We start from the raw sequence: 20,279 nt of genomic DNA on the forward strand, positions 1-20,279 counted from the left end.
TCCAGACACAACAGTTTACTGGTGGCTAGGGGGAGCCATACATGTAGAAAGTCTATTAATAAAGACTTTCGGTATGTAGCCTTTTTTATCCTAGTATCATACACCAACACAATGTAATTATTAAGTACCAACACTGCGTGTGCATATTTTAAAATACTCTACTGCAGAATTAGTACAACTTATGTGCATAGAATGAAGCATGCACTTGAAGATATGCAGTCCTGAAGTTTTAAAGTGCTGAAGTTTTATTTATATTGTGACTATACCCAAAAAATGAGTAAAAAGAGAAGCCCTGCTGTTTCACATTCTCTAGACATTACAAAATGGTCCCACCCCATTGAGCCTACGACCTCTGGAGGGGCAAAGGGATAGAAATGAAAGGCAGCCAAGTGCAGCTCAATCTGTGAGTGGAAGAAACAAACCTTTTTGACACTATACTGGAAGGGATACAGATACAATCAATACACATAAACTTATGCATTGATTCTATATGTGCTAAGGATGCCAGTTTCTGAAGATGCAGTGATGTGTGTTCCCAGTGAATGCAGGGGGAGTGGTGAGCACACAAGCCTCTTTGTTAGGGCTGAATGCTATTAATTGTTTTTCAAAGAGTTGCTTCAAGCAGCTCTGCTTCAGCTGGCCCGTTTCCTGCACACACTCCTAACAGAGCCTGCCAGAGGAGTACAACAGTTAAGGTACCAGCTTTGATTAGCAGCCAGAGATGACAGCTCACCGTGCAACACAGAGACAACCATGGAAACAGGTATCGAGTGGGACAAATGAGACAAATGCCCAGATCATTCCACATATGATAGGAGATCTAGCTGATAGCACAAATCAACTACACAAAATAAGACAGCCTGCTGAGAAAAGCTTATCTACAAGGCCAACAAAGAACAAGTACTTAAGCCGACTGTGAATAGTAAGATGCACAGGACCTATTAAAATACAAGTGACAAGGTTATTCCAGACCAAACAGACTATTTACTACAAACAACAACATGTTATGGATCTGAGGAGAGCCATCAATAAGATGTCTCAAATTTAAACCATATTAGTTCGAAAAAGATTATCTCCTCCTCATGAGATTTTCAGTTTAATACCCCCAAAGGCAAATGGCAGAAAGGTGAAAGTGGTCCCAGTCATCCACCAGAAGAGTCTGAACACTTACAAAGATACGCAAGCCCACTTGTTTTTCAAGTTAAACAGATGGACTTGAATCTAGTCCGTATTAATGACACCAGATTAATGTTTAGAAGAAGAATCATCAGCATAAGTTAGTTGCAGGAGCGAAAATGAAAACAATAAGAAGTAACTATTCCTTCTGATGTTATGGATGCATTACATGCATATTAACCCAACGTATACCTTTCACCTCTCCTCCTGTGGTATTTCAGCATTTTTTTTGTAGATTTTTCACTATTAACTTCAGAGAAATAACCCACACGGCTTAAGTACTCTTTGAATGAATGCTTATACACAGACCGTTACAAAACTAAGCTAAAAAATTTAAAGCGTAAGAATTTTAAGTGCACTATTTAGTTTATATTGAAACACTTAATTAAGCAGAAAGGTAACTGAGGATGGTTTAACTTGAAGAAGTCCACACATGACTTAATGTACCATAATTAACTTCAAATTTTTGCACCTTCAGTTCATTCAGCTTAATTTTCCTAATGCTATATTGCTTAAATTTGCATATAAACACTATTCGTACAGTATGAATTCCTAAATATATATTGCAATACTTCTAGGAATGAGCTACCATGTCTTTTACATTTCACATGCATACATACTGAAAAAGAAGTGCAGAGCTATTAAGGAATGTTATATGAGGAAGAGGCTAAAATGTTCCCATATTTTTTACTTCCCTGAAATGGAAAGAGATAACATTTACCTCTGTTATCTCTGGCAGGGATGTCATTCTTCGCAGATGTCACAGTCCGGCGAGTCTGTAAAGAAATAAATCTGCGTTATTCAGTCGCCATATTACTGAAAATGTAAACTGCAGCCCCATCTCTGTTTCCTTCTGGTGAATGGAAACAACACCATATCAGTAATATAAATAGGTGATTGCTTCCAAATCCCTCCCTGAAGATCCCACGGTGAAAGCTGCTTGAACTACACATACTGTTTTGAAACAACCTCCAAAACCTTTTCGGTACTTTTCCTTGAGATATATTTAGTTACAGAAGTATTGGTTCCCAACTCCCTCTCTGTTCAAACTGTTCTTAAAAAAATGTTAGAAACTGCTACTCACCACAGGAAAAAGAAAGGAAAACAGTTATCAGATAGCTCCACAGACACAAAAGTTGAAGTTAAAAATTCAAGCCCAGCAACATGTATAGAAGTACTGTAAGTTTAACATGAACATGCTACATTAATATTACCAACCTTCACAATTTTGTTTACTTTGGCTGATGAAGCAGGTGGTGGTGGTGTCTCTGGACTAGGCTCAATATCTTCATCAGGTGCCAGATCTGGGTTAAGTGAAAATATGCTCTCCAAGTCAATCTGTGTAGAGAATACAAAACACATTCGTGAGTCTTAAAATGGTATTCACCCCCTCCATTTCTCCTGTGATGTTTGAGAATAAACAGCAAATATATTAAAAGTTTTCACACCACAATTTGTTAATTCTAAAATGTGAATTATCTTTTATGTCAAATAAAAACAGCTTAATCTTCAGTCTTGGTATAAATTGAAAACACACCTTTCAGAAAAGGGATTAATTTAAAATGACCAATAGATCTTAATAATTTCCTAAAGAGATTACATTAAAACCAAAGTAGCTAGTATTACTGTGTTAATTTGAAAATTACCGCAGAATATGAAAGACATTCTGTAATATAAAAAGAAAGACATCTCAATCATTTGAAATTTCCTGGACAGTGCAAAAGAAACAGATGAATTACAACCACCCCAAAATAAAAAGCATAGTTGAAACCATGGCAAATTTAACATGCTATTTTCTTTTTCTTTTAAGTGTTTCTCATTCAAAACCCTGTAAAATGTAAGGGGGGAGAGCCAGGATCTCAAAAATAGCTGGCTTCAGATCTATTGAAACTTGGTTTCCTAAAAATCTTAAATAGCTTTAGTCCCTTTAGATTGCCATTTCCCCTGGCTGGACCTTTCAAAGACCTCACTACTGTATAGATCCTGTGTGTCCAGAGGGATGAGCTCAGCTGATTACATCACTAGGACTTTCTCAACAACATTTTTTCTGTTTCCTGTGTTTTCACAAGAGTGGTAAGTGTAATTGTTTCTGAGATGCTTCTGCAAATCTCAGCTGAAATTGGGTAACATGGCCCAAAATGTAAAGGAAGATGGGATGGCAAAGTGTTACACAGAAATACACAGTTTCTCAAGGGAAGGAAGGATGGAAAATTATTGCCAAAACTAAATAAATAAGCAAACAAACTAGCAGTTTAATTCCTCACTAATAGAATCACAAGAAGATTTCTAATCTAACTCTCCCACTAGTTTCCTGTCTGAACTTCAAGTCATTCTCCATCTCAAAAATTTGACTTTTATACTTGTAAAAAGAGGTTAACAAGGTCAGCCCTTGTAATCTGGTTCAAAATCAACAAATGAAAAGAACTATTTAAAAGCTACAACAGAGATCTCAGGAAGCCAAACTTAATAAAACAGAAACCAACATTTGCCAAACAGCTCCCAGGCAGAACAGTCTGTAACCAAAGAATCATCAAGTAAACTAAGATTTATATCTTCTTTTCTCTCTAGTGCAAATTCCAAAGTAATATTCATCTAGATTACACATTTTCAAAAGATTAAAGTTCTGAAATAATTTTTTACCTCTTTGCCTTTAGTATCTCCATTTTCAATCCATTCAACAGTTACACTTTCATTATCTTCATTCAGGGATGTTACCATAGCTTGGTGAATTCGGCCTAGAAAGCAAACACAAATGATCATTTATCAATTGGTGAAAAAATTTTCCAGAAGATATTTTCATCCCTGCACTGAGACATGCAGAGAGAGGCAGGAAGAAGAGAGTTAATAAAAATGAGGCGATAAACAGAAGATGATCCCTGGCCACAGACTGTGAAGTATCTCAGACAGTGGAGACTCTAACGGGACAGTCAGCATACAAGTAAAAAAGCTCAATGAACAGAAAACTGGGGGGTAAGTAAACAACACACCACGTGAAAGCCACACCAGTTAGACTCTCTTTTCTTGAGAGAAGAAAATTCAAATACCACGAGACTCTCATGAGCACTGAAGTCTCCCAAGCTGCACTCCACAAAGTCTTGTTTGCCCCCCTTCTAGGATGACATTAATACAATATCACATGTCCCAACATAGGAGTGAAGCCCTCCGAAACTGTATTCTGATATCCATTTCTTATGGGTATCCAATCGGTCAGTAATGAAACTGCTTGCAACAATAATACAAATCATCATTTTAAAACAGCTGCTTACACAGATTGCTGAGCTGAAGTGCCATTGCTCTGACTTCTCCCATGAAAAACCCAAAACCAGCAAGCCCCCATGAAGTACAATAAACCCAGTAAACTTTTAGCGGGAATAAGGAATTTTCTTCTTAAATATGTAGCGTACCACAATTTTCTTATGTCCTATTTCCTACACACAGTAGTGAGGAACAACTGGAAGAGCAGAGCAGCCATGCGCTGACACAAAACAATCAAGACCCAGGTGTCACATTGATTTCACATCTGCACTTTGCCCTGAGAGTACCAAGAATTGGGGTTTCTGAGGAACACGAGTCCAACCCAACGGCTCCTCCATCACCCTCCTCTAATGAGCCATGGCAGGAGCAAGCAATCCCTCAGGCCACCCGGCCCAAGCCAGCCCCAGGTGCCCAAGGGCCACATCCAGCTCTTGGTGCATGAGCGACCGTCCCGGAGCAGCCCACACACACGCTGCTGCCGGGGACCCACTCGAGGGCCAAACACAGCGCAGTCTTGACACAACTGCTCTGGCCCAGGTTCACCTTCCACCCTCTCCTTACCTAAAGCTCCCACCCCCCTATCCACTTCAGTTTTCTCCTTTGTTGACATTTTTGAAGTTCTATTTTAGCAATTTCAGTCATAACTTGATGATTTTCTGAAGTCAATGTTTTTATACAGTCTGAAAAAAACCTTGACTGATAAGCCACATCATCTCACCTAACAGAGCAAGCAAAAAATGTACCCTGTTAATATTTCTTTGATTGTGGAGGCTGCCTAAACATTCACACTTAGTTAAAATTAAGCAAGAAGAGAGACTACATGGAAGCACCATGGCAGGTAACAGCACACCTGTGTACTTCAAGGTACCATGTGGAGGAAGAGCTCAGCTGATGCTCCAGCCAAGCGCAGCACCCGGGGCACAGGCAGAGCAGCCAGCACCCCCGGGTACCACTGTCTCCACATCTGCCATGCTCGGCTCACCTGCATTACATACGCATTTACAACCTCCGTGCCTGTTCTTGCCCAAAGCGTAAGTTTCACTCCACCACTAAAGAAGTTTGAGTAGTTCTTTTCAACTTAAAAAAAAAAAAAAAAAAAAAAGAGCCTCCCCCTTTGCTTCACCTGGTTTCTCTCCCCTAGCATTTGTTAGTTTCCATTCCCCTGATCTGTGTTTTGCCCAAACAAACCCTTCTACTTGTGCTTCCTGAGCACCATCCTCACAAGTGCCCCCGCTGCACGCTCTGCAGGGACAGCCTGAGCGGCACTGCAGGAGATGATGGGCAGGGACCACCTGCTCTCCTCTCCCCTTTGCCCCTTGCACAAATCACACTGTGCGGGCACACATACTGCCCTCGGGACTCTGCCTAAATTCTGGTGGCAGAGCTGAAGCAGACACACTGAACATGACGCTGTCACACCTTATTTCCTTGGACGAGCTTTTTTATGTGAGTTTTCTTTGTGTAAGGTCATCAATGTTTCTGCATTTAATGACCTCCAGGGACTTAATTTTGTGCAAGAAGACCCTGTTGTAGAATGTTTTCAATAAGCTATCTGGTTCATCAGCAAACTAGCAACAGAAGCAACTGTCTTCCTGTAGCAGTGTCAGTCCTGCCACTTTTACAGGGAGCACACTGGGACTGCAAGGACACAAAAACTGTGGGAACTGGAAGACGCCTCAAGCTTTGATTGGTATAATCTTCTGTTATTGTTTTAAAGTCAGGCCCAGCTGTCAATCCAGAATCAAGAGAAACACAGTATATGAAAAATGTAATTTTAGCCAACAACTTCTATACAATATAATATATTATACAATATTATAGAAATATTGTATATAAATAGACAACACAGCTAGGCACACACAGTCCAGGAGGTTCCTGCAGAGCACTGATGATAACTTTTTGACACAGGTGATGGTGATGGCCAAGCCAACAAGGAGAGATGTGCTGCTGGACCTTGTCCTAACAAAGAAGGACTGGCCAGAGATACAACGGTTGGTGGTCACCCTTGGCTGCAGCGACCATGAGATAGTGGAGTTCAGGATCCTGTGTGGGAGAAGCAAGACAGTAAGTAGGATTACAGCCCTGGACTTCAAGAGAATTAACTTTGGCCTCTTCAAGGTCCTACTTTGAGGAATCCCATGGGTTAGGGCTCTAGAAGTTTGGGGGGTCCAAGAGAGCTGGTTTATATTCAAGCATCACTTCCTCCAAGCTCAAGATCAGTGCATCGCTATGAGCAAGGAATCAAGCAAAAGGAGCTTGTCTCATCATGGATGAGTAAGGAGCTTCTGACAAAACTCAAATGGAAGAAGAAGGGCTACAGAATGTGGAAAAAAGGACAGACCACTTGGGAGGAATATAGGAACACTGTTAGAGTGTGCAGGGATGCGGTGAAAAAGGCTGAGGTCCACTTGGAATTAAATCTGGCAAGGGACATCCAGGACAAGAAGAAGGGCTTCTTTGAGTACATCAGCAGCAAAAGGAAGATTAGGGAAAATGTTAGCCTGCTGCTGAATGAGGTGGGTTCCCTGGTGATGGATGATACAGAGAAGGTGGAGTTACTGAATGCCTTCTTCACTTCTGTCTTTACTGCTAAGACCGGCCCTTGAGAATCCCAGACCCTGGAGGTAGGAGAGAAAGTCTGGAGAAAGGAATTTCCCTTGGCTGAGAAGCGTTGTGTTACAGATCGTTTAGATAAGCTGGACATCCCAAAATCCATGGTTCCCAACGGGATGCACCCACAAGTGCTGAGAGAGCTGGCAAATGTTATTGCCAAGCTACTCTCCATCATCTTCGAAAGGTCTTGGAGAACAGGAGAGATGCCTGAGGACTGGTAAAAAGCCAACATCACTCCAGTCTTCTAAAAGGGCAAGAAGGACAATCCCGGAAACTACAAGCCAGTCAGCCTCACCTCCATCCCTGGAAAAGCACCTGAACAGCTCATTAGGGATGTCATCTCCAAGCACGTGGAGAAAAGAAGGTTATAAGGAATAGTCAGCATGGATTCACCAAGGTGAGATAATACTTGACTGATCTGATAGCCTTCTATGGTCATATGACTGGCTAGGTAGACGAGAGGAGAGCAGTGGATGTTGCCTACCTTGACTTCAGCAAGGCTTTTGACAATCTCTCACAACCTCCTCATAGGCAAGCTCAGGAAGTGCAGGCTGGATGAATGCATGGTGAGATGGACTGAGAACTGGCTGAATGGCAGAGCTCAGAGGGTTGTGATCAGTGGTGCAGAGTCTGGTTGGAGGGCTGTAGCTAGTGTTGTTCCCTAGGGGTCAGTACTGGGTTCAGTTGTGTTCAACCTGTTCATTAATGACCTGGATGAAGAGACTGAGTGCACCCTCAGCAGGTTTGCTGATGATGCCAAGCTGAGAGGACGGGATGACAAACCAGAAGGCTGTGCTGCCATTCAGTGAGACCTGGACAGGCTGAAGAGTTGGGCAGAGAGGAATCTAATGATATTCAACACAGGCAAGTGTACGGTCCTGCACCTGAAGAGGAATAACCCCAGGCACCAGTACAGGTTGGGGGTTGATCTGCTGAAAAGCAGCTCTGTGGAAAGAACCTGGGAGTCCTGGTGGACAACAAGTTACCCATAAGCCAGCAATGTGCCCTTGTGGCCAAGAAGGCCAACAGTATCCTAGGGTGCATTAAGAAGAGCGTGACCAGTAGGTCGAGGGAGGTGAATCCTCCCCCTCTACTTTGCCCTGGTGAGGCTGCATCTGGAGTTCTGTGTCCAGTTCTGGGCTCCCCAGTTTAAGAACGACAACGAATTACTGGAGAGAGTCCAGCAGAGAGCTGTGAAGATGATGAGGGGTCTGAAGCATCTTTCGGATGACGAAAGACTGAGCGAGCTGGGCCTGTTCAGCCTGGAGAACAGAAGGCTGAGAGGGGATCTTATCAATGACTACAAATATTGCAAGGGTGGATGCCAAGATGATGGGATCAGACTCTTTTCAGTGGTGCCCAAATGACAGGATGACGAGCAACAGGCACAGACTGAAGCACAAGAGGTTCCATCTGAATATAAGGAGAAACATCTTCATTTTGAGCATGCCAAAGCACTAGAACACGCTGCCCAGAGAGGTTGTGGAGTCTCCTTCTCTGGAGACATTCAAAACCTGCCTGGACACATTCCTGTGCGATCTGCTCTGGGTGAACCTGCTTTAGCAGGTGGGTTAGACTAGATGATCTCCAGAGGTCCCTTCCAATTCCAACCATTCTGTGATTAAAATAATCTTTAGTATGTTACCAAGTTTTATAAATTTTCAAGAAAAACAGTACTCACAGCTGAAACCTGTGATACTATAGTAGTCACAGAGCCATCATCTAAGTCCTATTACCTGCCTCTGTGCTCCACAACTTTTGATAGAGAACAAATAGCAATTTAAAAAGGTTTAATCTTTGCCATAACAAGTGAAAGGAGATCAAAGCAGGCTGATGAACAAAAAGAAAATACTGAACACTCTCACAAGCACAGTAAGCCAGCACGCTGGAACAAAAGAATCACAATAAATCTTCCATCTCTGTGCCAGATTTCATCCATTGCCTGGCCAAGAAAGTCAGGACTGAATAAAAAAATCACTAATGAAAATTCAAGTTATGTCTGTCTTTCAAATATTCTCAGCTTAAATACAAAATGTATACTATAATGTCTGAACTGGCAATGTACCCTTACAATTTGTTCCTAAAAATTCTTTGTTACTAAAAGTTTACATGTCACTGAAGTGCCAGAAAACACATTTACATCTTTACAATTGCCTCTTGCACTCCGCAAACAGTATTCCATTATATTTTTCTAGTACACAGCTGAATACAGCAGCTGTGAAATTCAGGAATGCCAGCAACCAATTAGTCTGGCATAAACCTCGTCTAGCATATAAAGCAAGACCAAGCTGCAAATGTTACGAGCCAAATCAATCTGCAAAGAGTGGTTGAAGGCAACATCCCTGATTTCTGGTGCATTTCCTAGAGTTGGTATAAACCTCTGAAATTTAAACATGTCCATGTAAACATGAGCATGTATTATGACAAATTGAGAAAGGAAAAGTGATCCAAGAAAGACTAATTTCACACACATCTCAAAAATAAAAGACGAAAGTAGAGCCATAGTGCTGATACACTGATTCTTCACTCAGTGTTTCTTTTATTTCTAGTGCCTCTCCTCACATGATTAGATTTCACATCACAAGCAAAACTTTTTCTTGGAAGCTGTTCCATTGCTATAGAGCTCAAAATTCAAGAAGTTATTTGAAAAGACTATTATTTGTGTACATTCTGTCATACAGTGTGTGGCATCTGGCTTATCTCCTACTGACTAGAGCATGCAGAAAATATTGCTGCAAATACAGCAACAGAATACAAATATATGTGAAGCTGACACTTTTCAATTACCTTAAATACATATACGTTACAATCTTATCACCCTAATCAACAGAAGTGAAGAACATAAACTCTCCGTTCCCTCTTTCCTAGTTACCTGATGGATATTCCACAAACAGAAGAAAGCAAGCATAAACATCTGCAGAAACACCAGATAAATCCCCACAGCAATTAGGGGGCAATTGGTGTAGGAAAAGGCTCAGGAAGCAGCAGCAAAAGCAAATAACCAGGGCTAAATCAAACATTTTACCTAACCCACAATCTAGGTAGCAGAGCCAACTGATGGCAAATACCAAGCTGTACTTAGAGCCTTATCTCCAAGCAAAATGAACATTTTCTACCTGCAAAACTTCTCCAAACCACCACAATTTTGAAGCAGTGATCAGTTACAGTACTAAAACCATGGCCTTTTCATCTTCCTAATACTTTTCAGAAATGCCAGTATCAGTGTTAAACATAGGTTGGTGTTTTCTAAATTACAGTCTGGGCTACAGCACTGGCTGACATGTGACTTAAACCCCTTTGCACTCTCCCAAGTGACTCAAGAAATAAGGCTCAAAAAAGAACATAGCCTTCCCCACCCTTCCACATAATTAAAGTGCCCCCACCCCAAAAGACACCATATTCACACATGGCATACCAAAGTTTTGAAGTCTTAGAAATATTTTTGAGCCATAATAATTAAAAATTTACACACAGGCTCCAGATCAGGCTATGGAAAAGAAAGGTTCATAATTTCTGGTATGACACTCCTTCCTCTCCCAAAATCAGGCGCGGGACCCTGCCTGGCAACGTTACGCTACAACCATCATACAGTTGCTTAAGCCTTGTTAGCTCAAACCCAGGCAATTATTTTTAGCAGAACCAGGCTATGGCAATGTTAACGGACCCAACGTTAAGTAAACAAAACTCACAGCTTACGTTACATCCTCTGAACTTGCCACTTGTTTAGGAGCACAGATGTGTTAGATCAGCTCAGCCAGCAGTCTGTCAGCCGAGCACTGAGCTTGTCTAAGTGCATCAACAGTAGATGTTTCATAGATGAATGCAAAACCATACTATAACTTAACATCTGCTACAGAGTCTTGCTGAGGATGACCACTGCCACAGAAACTACCCACCCCTTAAAGTACTGTAATAGGCATCTGTGAAATAGCCAGGATTTTCCATGAGGGTCTAACATGAATGCTATCTCATCTAGGGACACCTGGACAGGACTGACCTTCACCCTCTGCCACTTGATATTCAAAAATTAAAATTGTGAAAAGAAGAATTTTCTTCACTGTCTTTTAAATATAATAAAAATGCCAAGTTACATGTACAACAACAACCAAAAAAACATGTTTAAGAAAAACATGAAGCTGCAAATCCAGAAGCAGCATTTATCAGAATTACCATGGTCCAGAAAACTGTCTCCCGTGCTACGGGCTCCAATCCAGGTGACTGGTGAAAAGGCTTTCCTGCTCTCTCAGAGCTCAGGGAGGTGAAAAATAACCCTCTAGTCATCGAACAACAGCTATACCAAAATTCAAGGAAAAAATCTGAAAGAAAAAGAGAATTTCAGGCTCGGTGTCTCCAGCAACGTCAACTGTGGTGACATTGCTATTCAGGCTATCAGGGCTTGTCCTGGTCCCCCCTGCGCTGCACAGGCAGTCCTGCTGCTAATCCCCCAAGGAAAAGCCGGCCGTTACTAGGGACAGATGTTTCTTTCTCCACAACACTAAACATGTTTGATTTAATTTTGTTTCAAAGGTTCATTTATCCACAAACAAGTAGCCTTTTATTTTCTTTGTATCTACCACAGTTATGCTTTAGTTTTGTTTTACTTAATCATACAGATTTATTTTGGTTTTGCCAGGCTTCCTTATTGTCTTGTCTGTTACCTTATGGTGCTACCACACCGTCAGTTAGGTCACTAAACAGACACAGTACTGCCAGATTTCTAAAGCAAGTTCTTAAATACCAAACGAAAGCCATGTAATTTTAATCAAAGATATATTTTCCTATTTGTGTTTGTGAATGATCCCTCACTACCAACTCATTTTGTTTTATTCTCTATATTATCACATTGATACTCAAGCTCTTCAAATGGCAAGCATGTTACAACATTTTATGATCTCTGTAAAGCTCTAGGACATAATACACAGGGATTTTCAAAACAGAAACTAACATTACCCCAAACAAGTTTCCCATATCTGCGTGTATATTTCAGCTTTGAATTAAAATCCAACTTAATCTACTCTTGCCCCCATCTAGAAAGCTACCAAACTCAGAAAAATCCCCATCTAAGATATGTATGTATCTTATTTCTGTGCAAAAAGAATCAAATATAGTACTTTAGAAAAATGAAGTTCACATATCTTACTGACAGTCCACTAACAAATGAGGAGGGGAAAAAAAATCCAACACATAGACATGTCACTGAACTGTATAGAATATTAAGCTTCAAAATACAAGCAGCACATTTAATGTCCCTCATGCAGCAAGCAGGACATCGGCGACTTTTTGGTTTCCCTTGCATCCAACAGCAACAAGCACCCCCATCCCGAACCACTAAATTGTAATTCACTGTGCTCAGCCTACCTGAACTTGTTTCCTGTCCACACTGATGCACCTTCTCTCAAGTAGTTCCCTAGAGCTGCATCCCAGTGCTGCTGTCACAGTTTTTGTTTCTCTATTATTCATCAAATCTCCAATCCTTTCACATTGTGATCAGTGGGGTTTTCCGCTGACTCTTCATTTTGCAAGCCAATCTCTAAAATTCCCCTTTACATTCAAAACAAATTTCCTGTGGTTTCCCCACTTAGAGGAACACCTTTGTTTTTTATTTCCCTCCAATGTAGCTCCAGTTTCTTTTTGGGGTCGGGAGCTAATACACTTTCAAGCACATTTCAGAGGGCATTGACTCACATCAGTGAGCTCCTCTTAAAACATATTCCCTTTATTCTCTTTCAGAAGCTTCACACAAGGTTGTCAAGAGTATCTCACCACTGTGGCATTTAGAAGCTACAGCTACATATTGCCTTTGTAGGTATCGGTGTCAGAGAGACACTTGTTTTTCAAGCAGCTCAATTCATAAAGTACCACATCACAATGGCTAACAGATGCACTGATATTTAGGTATTTATAATGAAGTTATATCTTTGCTCTACGGTTCCAGCCATCCTATCATTTTTAAGAGGATGAGTTCTCCACAAACAACTAAGCCACAGAAAAAGATATTTGGAAGGAAGTGCCCATCCAATCGTATGTAACGCAGAGTAGTGAACACATTGCACCTTTATGTTATTAAGTAGTCTGCCGCTGCTGTCCACCCCAGAGAGCTGCGCTAGTACCTTGCTGTCAACATACACAAACTTTTTTACAGATTCCATGTCTTCACAGCCATCTAGTACTGTCTGCTTTTTCATGGCTTGTACAAATACACCTGTAAAAGAACAGCGAGCCACCTCTAGCAGCTTCAGCCTCGTAGGATTATCTCGTTTTCCAACACTGCCAACCAGGCCAAGGTGCAATAGCCCACCGAAGCTCCAGACTGCTTTCCACAGGAGCACTCACTGCCAAATAACAGTAATTTTGACATTGCATTCACTTTCCCCCTTGTCACTTCATCCTGGTAGTCCACGCTTATTTTTTGGTTAACTAGAGTATCAAGGTTTTTTGTCTGTCATTCATGGTTTATGATCTCCCAGTCCACAGAAAAAGCACAATGACTTGGTGCCATGTTTTACCCCAGTTGTTTCATTTCATAGACCTCACCTGGAGTTCTGCATCCAGCTCTGAAGCCCTCAGTACAGGAAAGACATGGACCTGTTGGAGAGGGCCCAGAGGAGGCCACAAAAATGATCAGAGGGCTGGAACACCTCTCCTGTGAGGACAGGCTGAGAGAGTTGGGGTTGTTCAGCCTGGAGAAGGCTCCAGGGACACCTTATTGCGACCTTTCAGTACTTAAAAGGGGCCTATAAGAAAGATGGGAACAGACCTTGTAGCAGGGCCTGTTACGACAGGACAAGGTGTAATGGTTTTAAACTAAAAAAGGAGAGACTCAAGCTAGACATGAGGAAGACATTTTTACAATGCGGGTGGGGAGATCCTGGCACAGGTTGCCCAGGCAGGTGGTAGATGCCCCATCCCTGGAGACATTCCAGGCCAGGCTGGACAGGGCTTTGAACAGCCTGATGTAGTAGAAGATGTCCCTGCTCATTGCAGGGGGATTGGACTAGATGACCTTTGAAAGCCCCTTCCAACCCAAAATATTCTGTGACTCTATGATACTTCTTAATCTTGCTGCATGATACAGATCTCCAGAGATTATACTCTCCCTCTACCATAATAATGAAGTTTCCCAAGAACAATGTTACTTTCTGTGTTACCGACCAGGAATGAGTAACTAATGGATGGGAAAAAACAGGGAGCTAGTCCCAAAACTGACCCCAGAAGGCACACTTTTAGGTAGAAATTATTAGGTATGCTACCATTACCTGTCTTAAATACATTACTGTATTAAAACTTCATATGAATCATTCTTCATACTCTACAAAACATTTTCCTGACATTCAGAGAAACTTACAACTGACCCTCCTAATGGGTTGATATCGGTAACGCTTCACAAAGCCTCTCCCATGCTGAGGTCCCAGCGGGACCAAGATGGGGTCAGGTCACCCCACATCAAGCTCCATGACTCAGCACAGCGTTTACCCGCTCCACCTCTAGGACACACTGACTAGAAGCACTTTAGCATCTGTCCTCCACCATTTGCTACTACTTTTATTCGAGGCACTGTATGCTCCTAGAACGCCTCAATTAGATGCATAATCTTTCCACTCATTTTAGTGAGAAATCAAGCAGGATGGGCTGTAATCACTTCCAAAATCAATGTGATGATATACATGCTCTTATCAAAATATGCCATAACCCATGACCAACCTCCTCATTCTCAAGCAGCAGGCAGGACTACGTTGTAATAGAAAAACCTCAAGTCCCAGAGATCATCTCTGCACCTTTTATTCCAGACCACACCATGGACAGAAACCCCAAGATAACTGGTACCGGTTGGTTCATGTCCACAGCACCCCTGGAACAGCACCTTTCACAGCACATTGTTCACAACTAGAACACTTAGTGTGCAACCCATGTCCCTCGGCTGTGCCTGTCTGAGTAGTGCACTGCAACAGGAGCAGCTCTGCAGAGCAAAGTTGGTGGTGCTGGGGAACAGACATTCAGACCACATGTCTTGGAGGGGACTTGGGCAGGGGGTCTATTCCCACAGACTGAGCACCTCGTGTTGGAGTGCATCAGGGTCATACCTGGAGTGTGCTCTCCAGCTAAATTTCATCCAAATGGAATTTCGTGTGATCCAGGGTACACCTTGTACAGGTGTACCCTGCGGTACCAAGTGGCATGCATAGAGCCCTAAGACCTCACAATTTATTTTTTCTAATGGTTATTCACCTTGACACAAAAATGAGAAAACTGCATTGCAGCCTCCCACTATGATGCTTTCAGATCACAAACAGGATCATGTGCTGCATGCCCAGGGATGTGCTCAAGAATATGCAAGTGTGATGCAGAAGCACTTGTCTGAGCAGTGACAGCTAAAATGATGCAGTTCAGGTCTCTCCCCAAGAACCACCCAAGGAGTTCAGGTTTCCTGTAGGAGGCTCACTCCAGATGGAAGCCTGGACATGAACTAGCACATGTGCAACAAGAATGCTCACAGTACAAGAGACTAGACTAAAAGGAGATGCAAGATGAACTCGCAATGAGAACGGCCCAAACCATTAAATACTTCTAATCCTCTGTACAAGTTTACATGAAAACAGTGCTAAGGAAGGAGGGGACTGTTTTCTTTTATGATATAGGCCTTTCAAAATATTAGCTAGAAACTTACATGTCATCTTCCAGCATGGTGTTCACTTAAACTCTGAATTACACTAAATTTTGGATCTGATCCTTTGGCAAGACAGGTTTTTGGATAGTCAGATGACATGACTTCAAAAGAGCCTCTCAAAAATAAGGCAGTACACAAAAAGGTGGCAGATGAGGTTCAACATAGACAAAAGAAAGATAATCCACCCAGATAAAAATGATCTAATTTATAGGTACACAATGCTGAAACTAGAAGTTACAACTCAAGTAAAGGATCCTTAAATTAACACTTCTCCAAACATATCAACTCGATATGTAGCTGCAACAACAAAAAAGGCCACTAAAACACCAGCCATTGTCAGGAAGCTACAGTATAAAAGCAAGTGTAACTTTCAAACTATAAATAAAACCTTGGTATACTCACATCTCAATTACTGAGGCACTATTCTTCACACTTCAAAAAAGATGTAGGGGAATTAGAGGAGGTAGAGAAGGACAACTAAGAAGAGAAAGAGAATGAAGATATCAAGTTGGGGATGAGATTGCTCACTGTGCTGGGTTAGCTAAAATTGAAATATTTTTCTTTATGCATTTAAATCTTTTATTCTTGTGTGAGAATAAAGTGATAACATTGCTTTTTCCTGCAATGGAGTTAATGTTTCCTTGTCACTAGGCAGACTGTGGTTTTGGCTAGGTACAAAAAGAACATACGAATTCACTGATCTTTCGGTTGTTGCCAAGGAGACTAAGGACTTCTTCAGCCTTCCAGCTGCAGGTGCAAAATAGCGGCTGGGAGGGAGAACATGCAAGACAGCACCAAGATTGACATTCAGGTTGGTCAATGAAATGTTCCCCACCACTAGCATCACGCTCTGTATAAAGCTGGAGCCAATGGGCCAATGGGCTTTCCACTTTTTGACTTTTTGGTCTCCTGCTGGGATCGGCTGTTCGAGACACAGTCTTTCCAGGACTGGGTGTTCAACACTACAGGAGTCCATAAGCAATTACACTGCAGAACATTTATTTTATTTTTATATACATAACTAAGATTAGTATATTACTATCATCATTATCATTATCTATAATAATATTATGTTGTCTTATTAAACTGTTCTTATCTCAACCCATGAGCTTCTCCCTTCTTTTTCGATATTTTCCTCCATTCCACTTTGGGGGGGAGACAGGACGAACCAGCAGCTGCATGGTCCTATTTGCAGGTTTTTGAGAACAAGACTGTGAGTGGATTTGCTTGCACTTTACAACCATACAGGACAAAATTAGTTGAATCCGTTATTCACCAAATCCTGCAACATTAAAGCTGGATGCAGTCTCTTAAGACTCACTGGCTTCAAGCATATAAAAACAGCAATGTACTTGCCTATGCAGCAAGCAGGGAAATTCCCGATCTTGCTTCCACAAGAGGATGTTGAGGCAGACAGTGTAAGGTGGGTCAGAAAGGTACTCAATAAATTCACAGAAAATAGGTCTATAAATGGATATTTAATAGGACTAGGCAGAGTTGTACTTCTGATATCCCAGATATAATTCCAGATACTTGGGGAAGACAAAGACTGTGGCCACTGGCAAGGCTGACCTGCTTTCCCTAAATAGCCTTCCCTGCCGCTGTTGGGTTAGAGGAACCATCAGTTTAATCCTCTGAGGCACTTCTTATGGTAGTGGTGAGGGTAATTTAAGGGGAAGGAGGAACCTCCAAAAAGGCAGAAACACTTCATAAGCTTTAAAAAAAAAATCACGTTCTCCAATTTCAGTTAAAGACTTCTAAAGAGAGAAGGGGGAAAAAAAAAGTCATTCGTTTTTCATAAAGTAAGCTTCATTTTGTCATATATTCATGAAAGCAATCTCCCTTCCAAAGTCTAAAAAAAGCCCAAACCAAAACAATAATCCACCTGTTTTCGACATTCCTGTGAGGTTTTCCAATGCCTACTGGTCCCTTTCATGGCCCATATGAACCCCTCCAGTTCTCAGATTTAGGGAAGATTAAGCAACCAGAGCTGCAAACTTTATTGAAATGAGAATAATTCATTAATGCATGTCATGATAGTATTTTCTGTCCTCTATGACATTTTTCTTTTACTGTCACTTTGTAAGTCAAAGTTTTCATTCAATTCCTGGTAATGACATTCGCATCTTTCCTATAAGTTGACAACTCGTAAACAAGTTGCAGGAATACTTCTTCTTATATATATTTTTTTAGTTTTGTAAAACTGAACATCACTTGACATATTTTTGTACATTGAATCAGCAGTTCCTTGGAGTGCCTTCAACAATTTTGCAGGCAGCTTCTTTAAAATCTTTTTAAACTGTTTATGAAAGTTCCTCTCCAGAATACTTTGCCATATACTTTTACACATCAAAGTCCTCTGTGTTCAGTATAAATTTCAATACGGTTATGGTATGTAGGAGCAAAAGTAGATTCAGTCAAGTATCTCTTTCAAGCCGCACTGGGGTTTAGTGTCGTAGAAACTTTTTTAGCAAGAGGTTTTTAGATTGTGGTGTACCACTTGGTGTGATGAATACCCTCTGCCAAAAAATTGAGATGACTTGGCTGGTTCTCTCTCCCTTCCCCCTTTCTCATTTTGTTTGTTGCGTTAATAAATGGCAAAGACTTCATTATTTTCTCTACTTTCTCTGAAGCTGACAGTAGCTGCCTAGAAACCATAGCTTCTTGCATCACACAGAAAATTTCTACCAGCACCTTCTACAGATGTTTCCAAATGGTACCATTTGCCTTTTATGACCCACCCTGTCAAATAGTGTCTTACTGGTTTTGTTTGGTTTTTGTTTGGTTGTTGTTGGGGTTTTCTATGTTAATTTCCCTTACTTAGCAATATTACCTTTAGTAAGAATATTTACCATTACCTAATTTATTACAGAGCTGCCAACTGTTGCTCCTGGTCAGAAGTAAGAAGCCTTTATCCTCATACACATTTAAAGCCTGTATTTTTCCTGTATCTTAACATGGTTCTAAAAGCTCAAACCAGCAAGAAAACTTGGAATAATATTTTAATTCTTCTCTGTCGTTTGATGAAACTTATTGTAACTTAAAAATCATTGGATTGTGATTTATGTTTACCTCGTTCACCACCACCTGAGCTCCTATCCTGTTATAGTGTCAAGATTAACAGAGAAGTTAAATTCATAGAAGCATAGAAGAACATGCAAAAATAACCCAAAAATGAATCAAAAGCTTGGAATATTTCAAAATCTAAGTGTGCATGTACTTTTCAGATTGAATTCATTTCCATTGCTCTCTCCTAGAGCCAGAGATCCCCATCACTACATCATTATGCATGCCTACATCTCTAGCAAATACTTCAACAAATCAGTTGGATATACACCTCAGACTCTCTATGTAGTTCAGATACAAGCGTAAAGTAACACATTTTAGTGACTGCAAAATATGCAGCGCTGTGCAACAAAATTTCTAGATCCAAACACTGAAAGGGCACGAATATGCAATGCACCTTGCTTCTAAACTCGTGCTCTACCACCCACCACTCCCTCACACATTCAGTGTGTTCATCCACTGAAGGCAACTCCTAACATACTATCCTGCAAGTAACAGAAGGGACTGAAAATACTCACAGTTCCGATACCTGGGATTACACAGACCTGTCAGTGCCTGACAGGAGCCATGAGAGACTCAAACTTGCACTTGACAAAGCTTCAGTGGGATAACTGCTAACTTCAAAGCATGTTACATTACTCCACAGGAAAAGCAGAACCATCCACTGATAAAAATGAAACCAATGTCAAATTTTTTTTTGTTATATACAAGTTACTTGAAGTCACTTTGCTACTGCTTGGGACTGGACAATTAGTCCTACAGAGCTGGCACAGCAGAAGTACCAAAGAACACAGCAGACTGATCCCATTGCAAGTCTGGGAAACTTAAATGCCGCTCATCCCTGATGACACCAGAACTGTCACTAGGTAAAAACAATAAGCTATACTGAAAGTGTATTATTTGAATAAAGCAAAATAAAAAACTATACTATCACATTCAAGCCTTCTTTCTCAAGAGTCAAACACAAGACTCAGTGTTGCTAAACAAGAATCCATAAAAAACAAAAAACAAAACAAAAAAAACAAAACAAAACAAAACAAAACAAAAAAGCAACACAAACTCATCAAATGGCTTAACTATTAAATCTACCTGGTAAATCACATTTTTTAAAATCTCATTTAAAGTTTCGGTTAGATGCACAGTTACACAGAGTTTTGTCAAGAACCTCTACTTACTCCTTTTAACTAAGCAATTCTAAAATTAACTGGGGTTCCCAGCAACATAAAAGAACAACCGAATTTAGACAATAATAGTAGAATTACCTAAAGTCTTCTAGGCGTGTTCTACTCATGTAAATGATTCAGTGCACTCCACATATTAAAAAACAAACAAACAAACAAAAAAAGCCTGATAAATTCTTTTTTTTTCCAGGAAAGGTACTTCTAATGTAATTTTTTACACAGCTTTATTACCTCATGTCTAACAGTCCAGCTTTACATTTTAGAAATGAGCAAATTCAAAGACAGCAAAATTAACTCCACAGAACACTTCTCAACAATGCCAT

General features: G+C 40.9%; 1 protein-coding gene across 3 annotated transcripts in view; it reads right to left on the bottom strand.

The window, feature by feature from the left end:
* The window catches only part of KIF2A (kinesin family member 2A), a 58,470-nt gene that overhangs the window by 30,491 nt on the left and 7,700 nt on the right, over positions 1-20,279 (bottom strand). For all 3 annotated transcript variants that reach the window (XM_082074614.1, XM_082074613.1, XM_082074612.1), the window contains exons 2-4: positions 3,817-3,911; positions 2,395-2,514; positions 1,898-1,952 (exon numbers count right to left, since the gene is read on the bottom strand). In XM_082074614.1, the coding sequence (XP_081930740.1) occupies positions 1,898-1,952; positions 2,395-2,514; positions 3,817-3,911 (270 nt within the window). The remainder of the gene's footprint in view (positions 1-1,897; positions 1,953-2,394; positions 2,515-3,816; positions 3,912-20,279) is intronic.

The sequence above is a fragment of the Streptopelia decaocto genome (assembly GCF_964273445.1).
Source record: "Streptopelia decaocto genome assembly, chromosome: Z".
Classification (NCBI taxonomy): Eukaryota; Metazoa; Chordata; class Aves; order Columbiformes; family Columbidae; genus Streptopelia; species Streptopelia decaocto.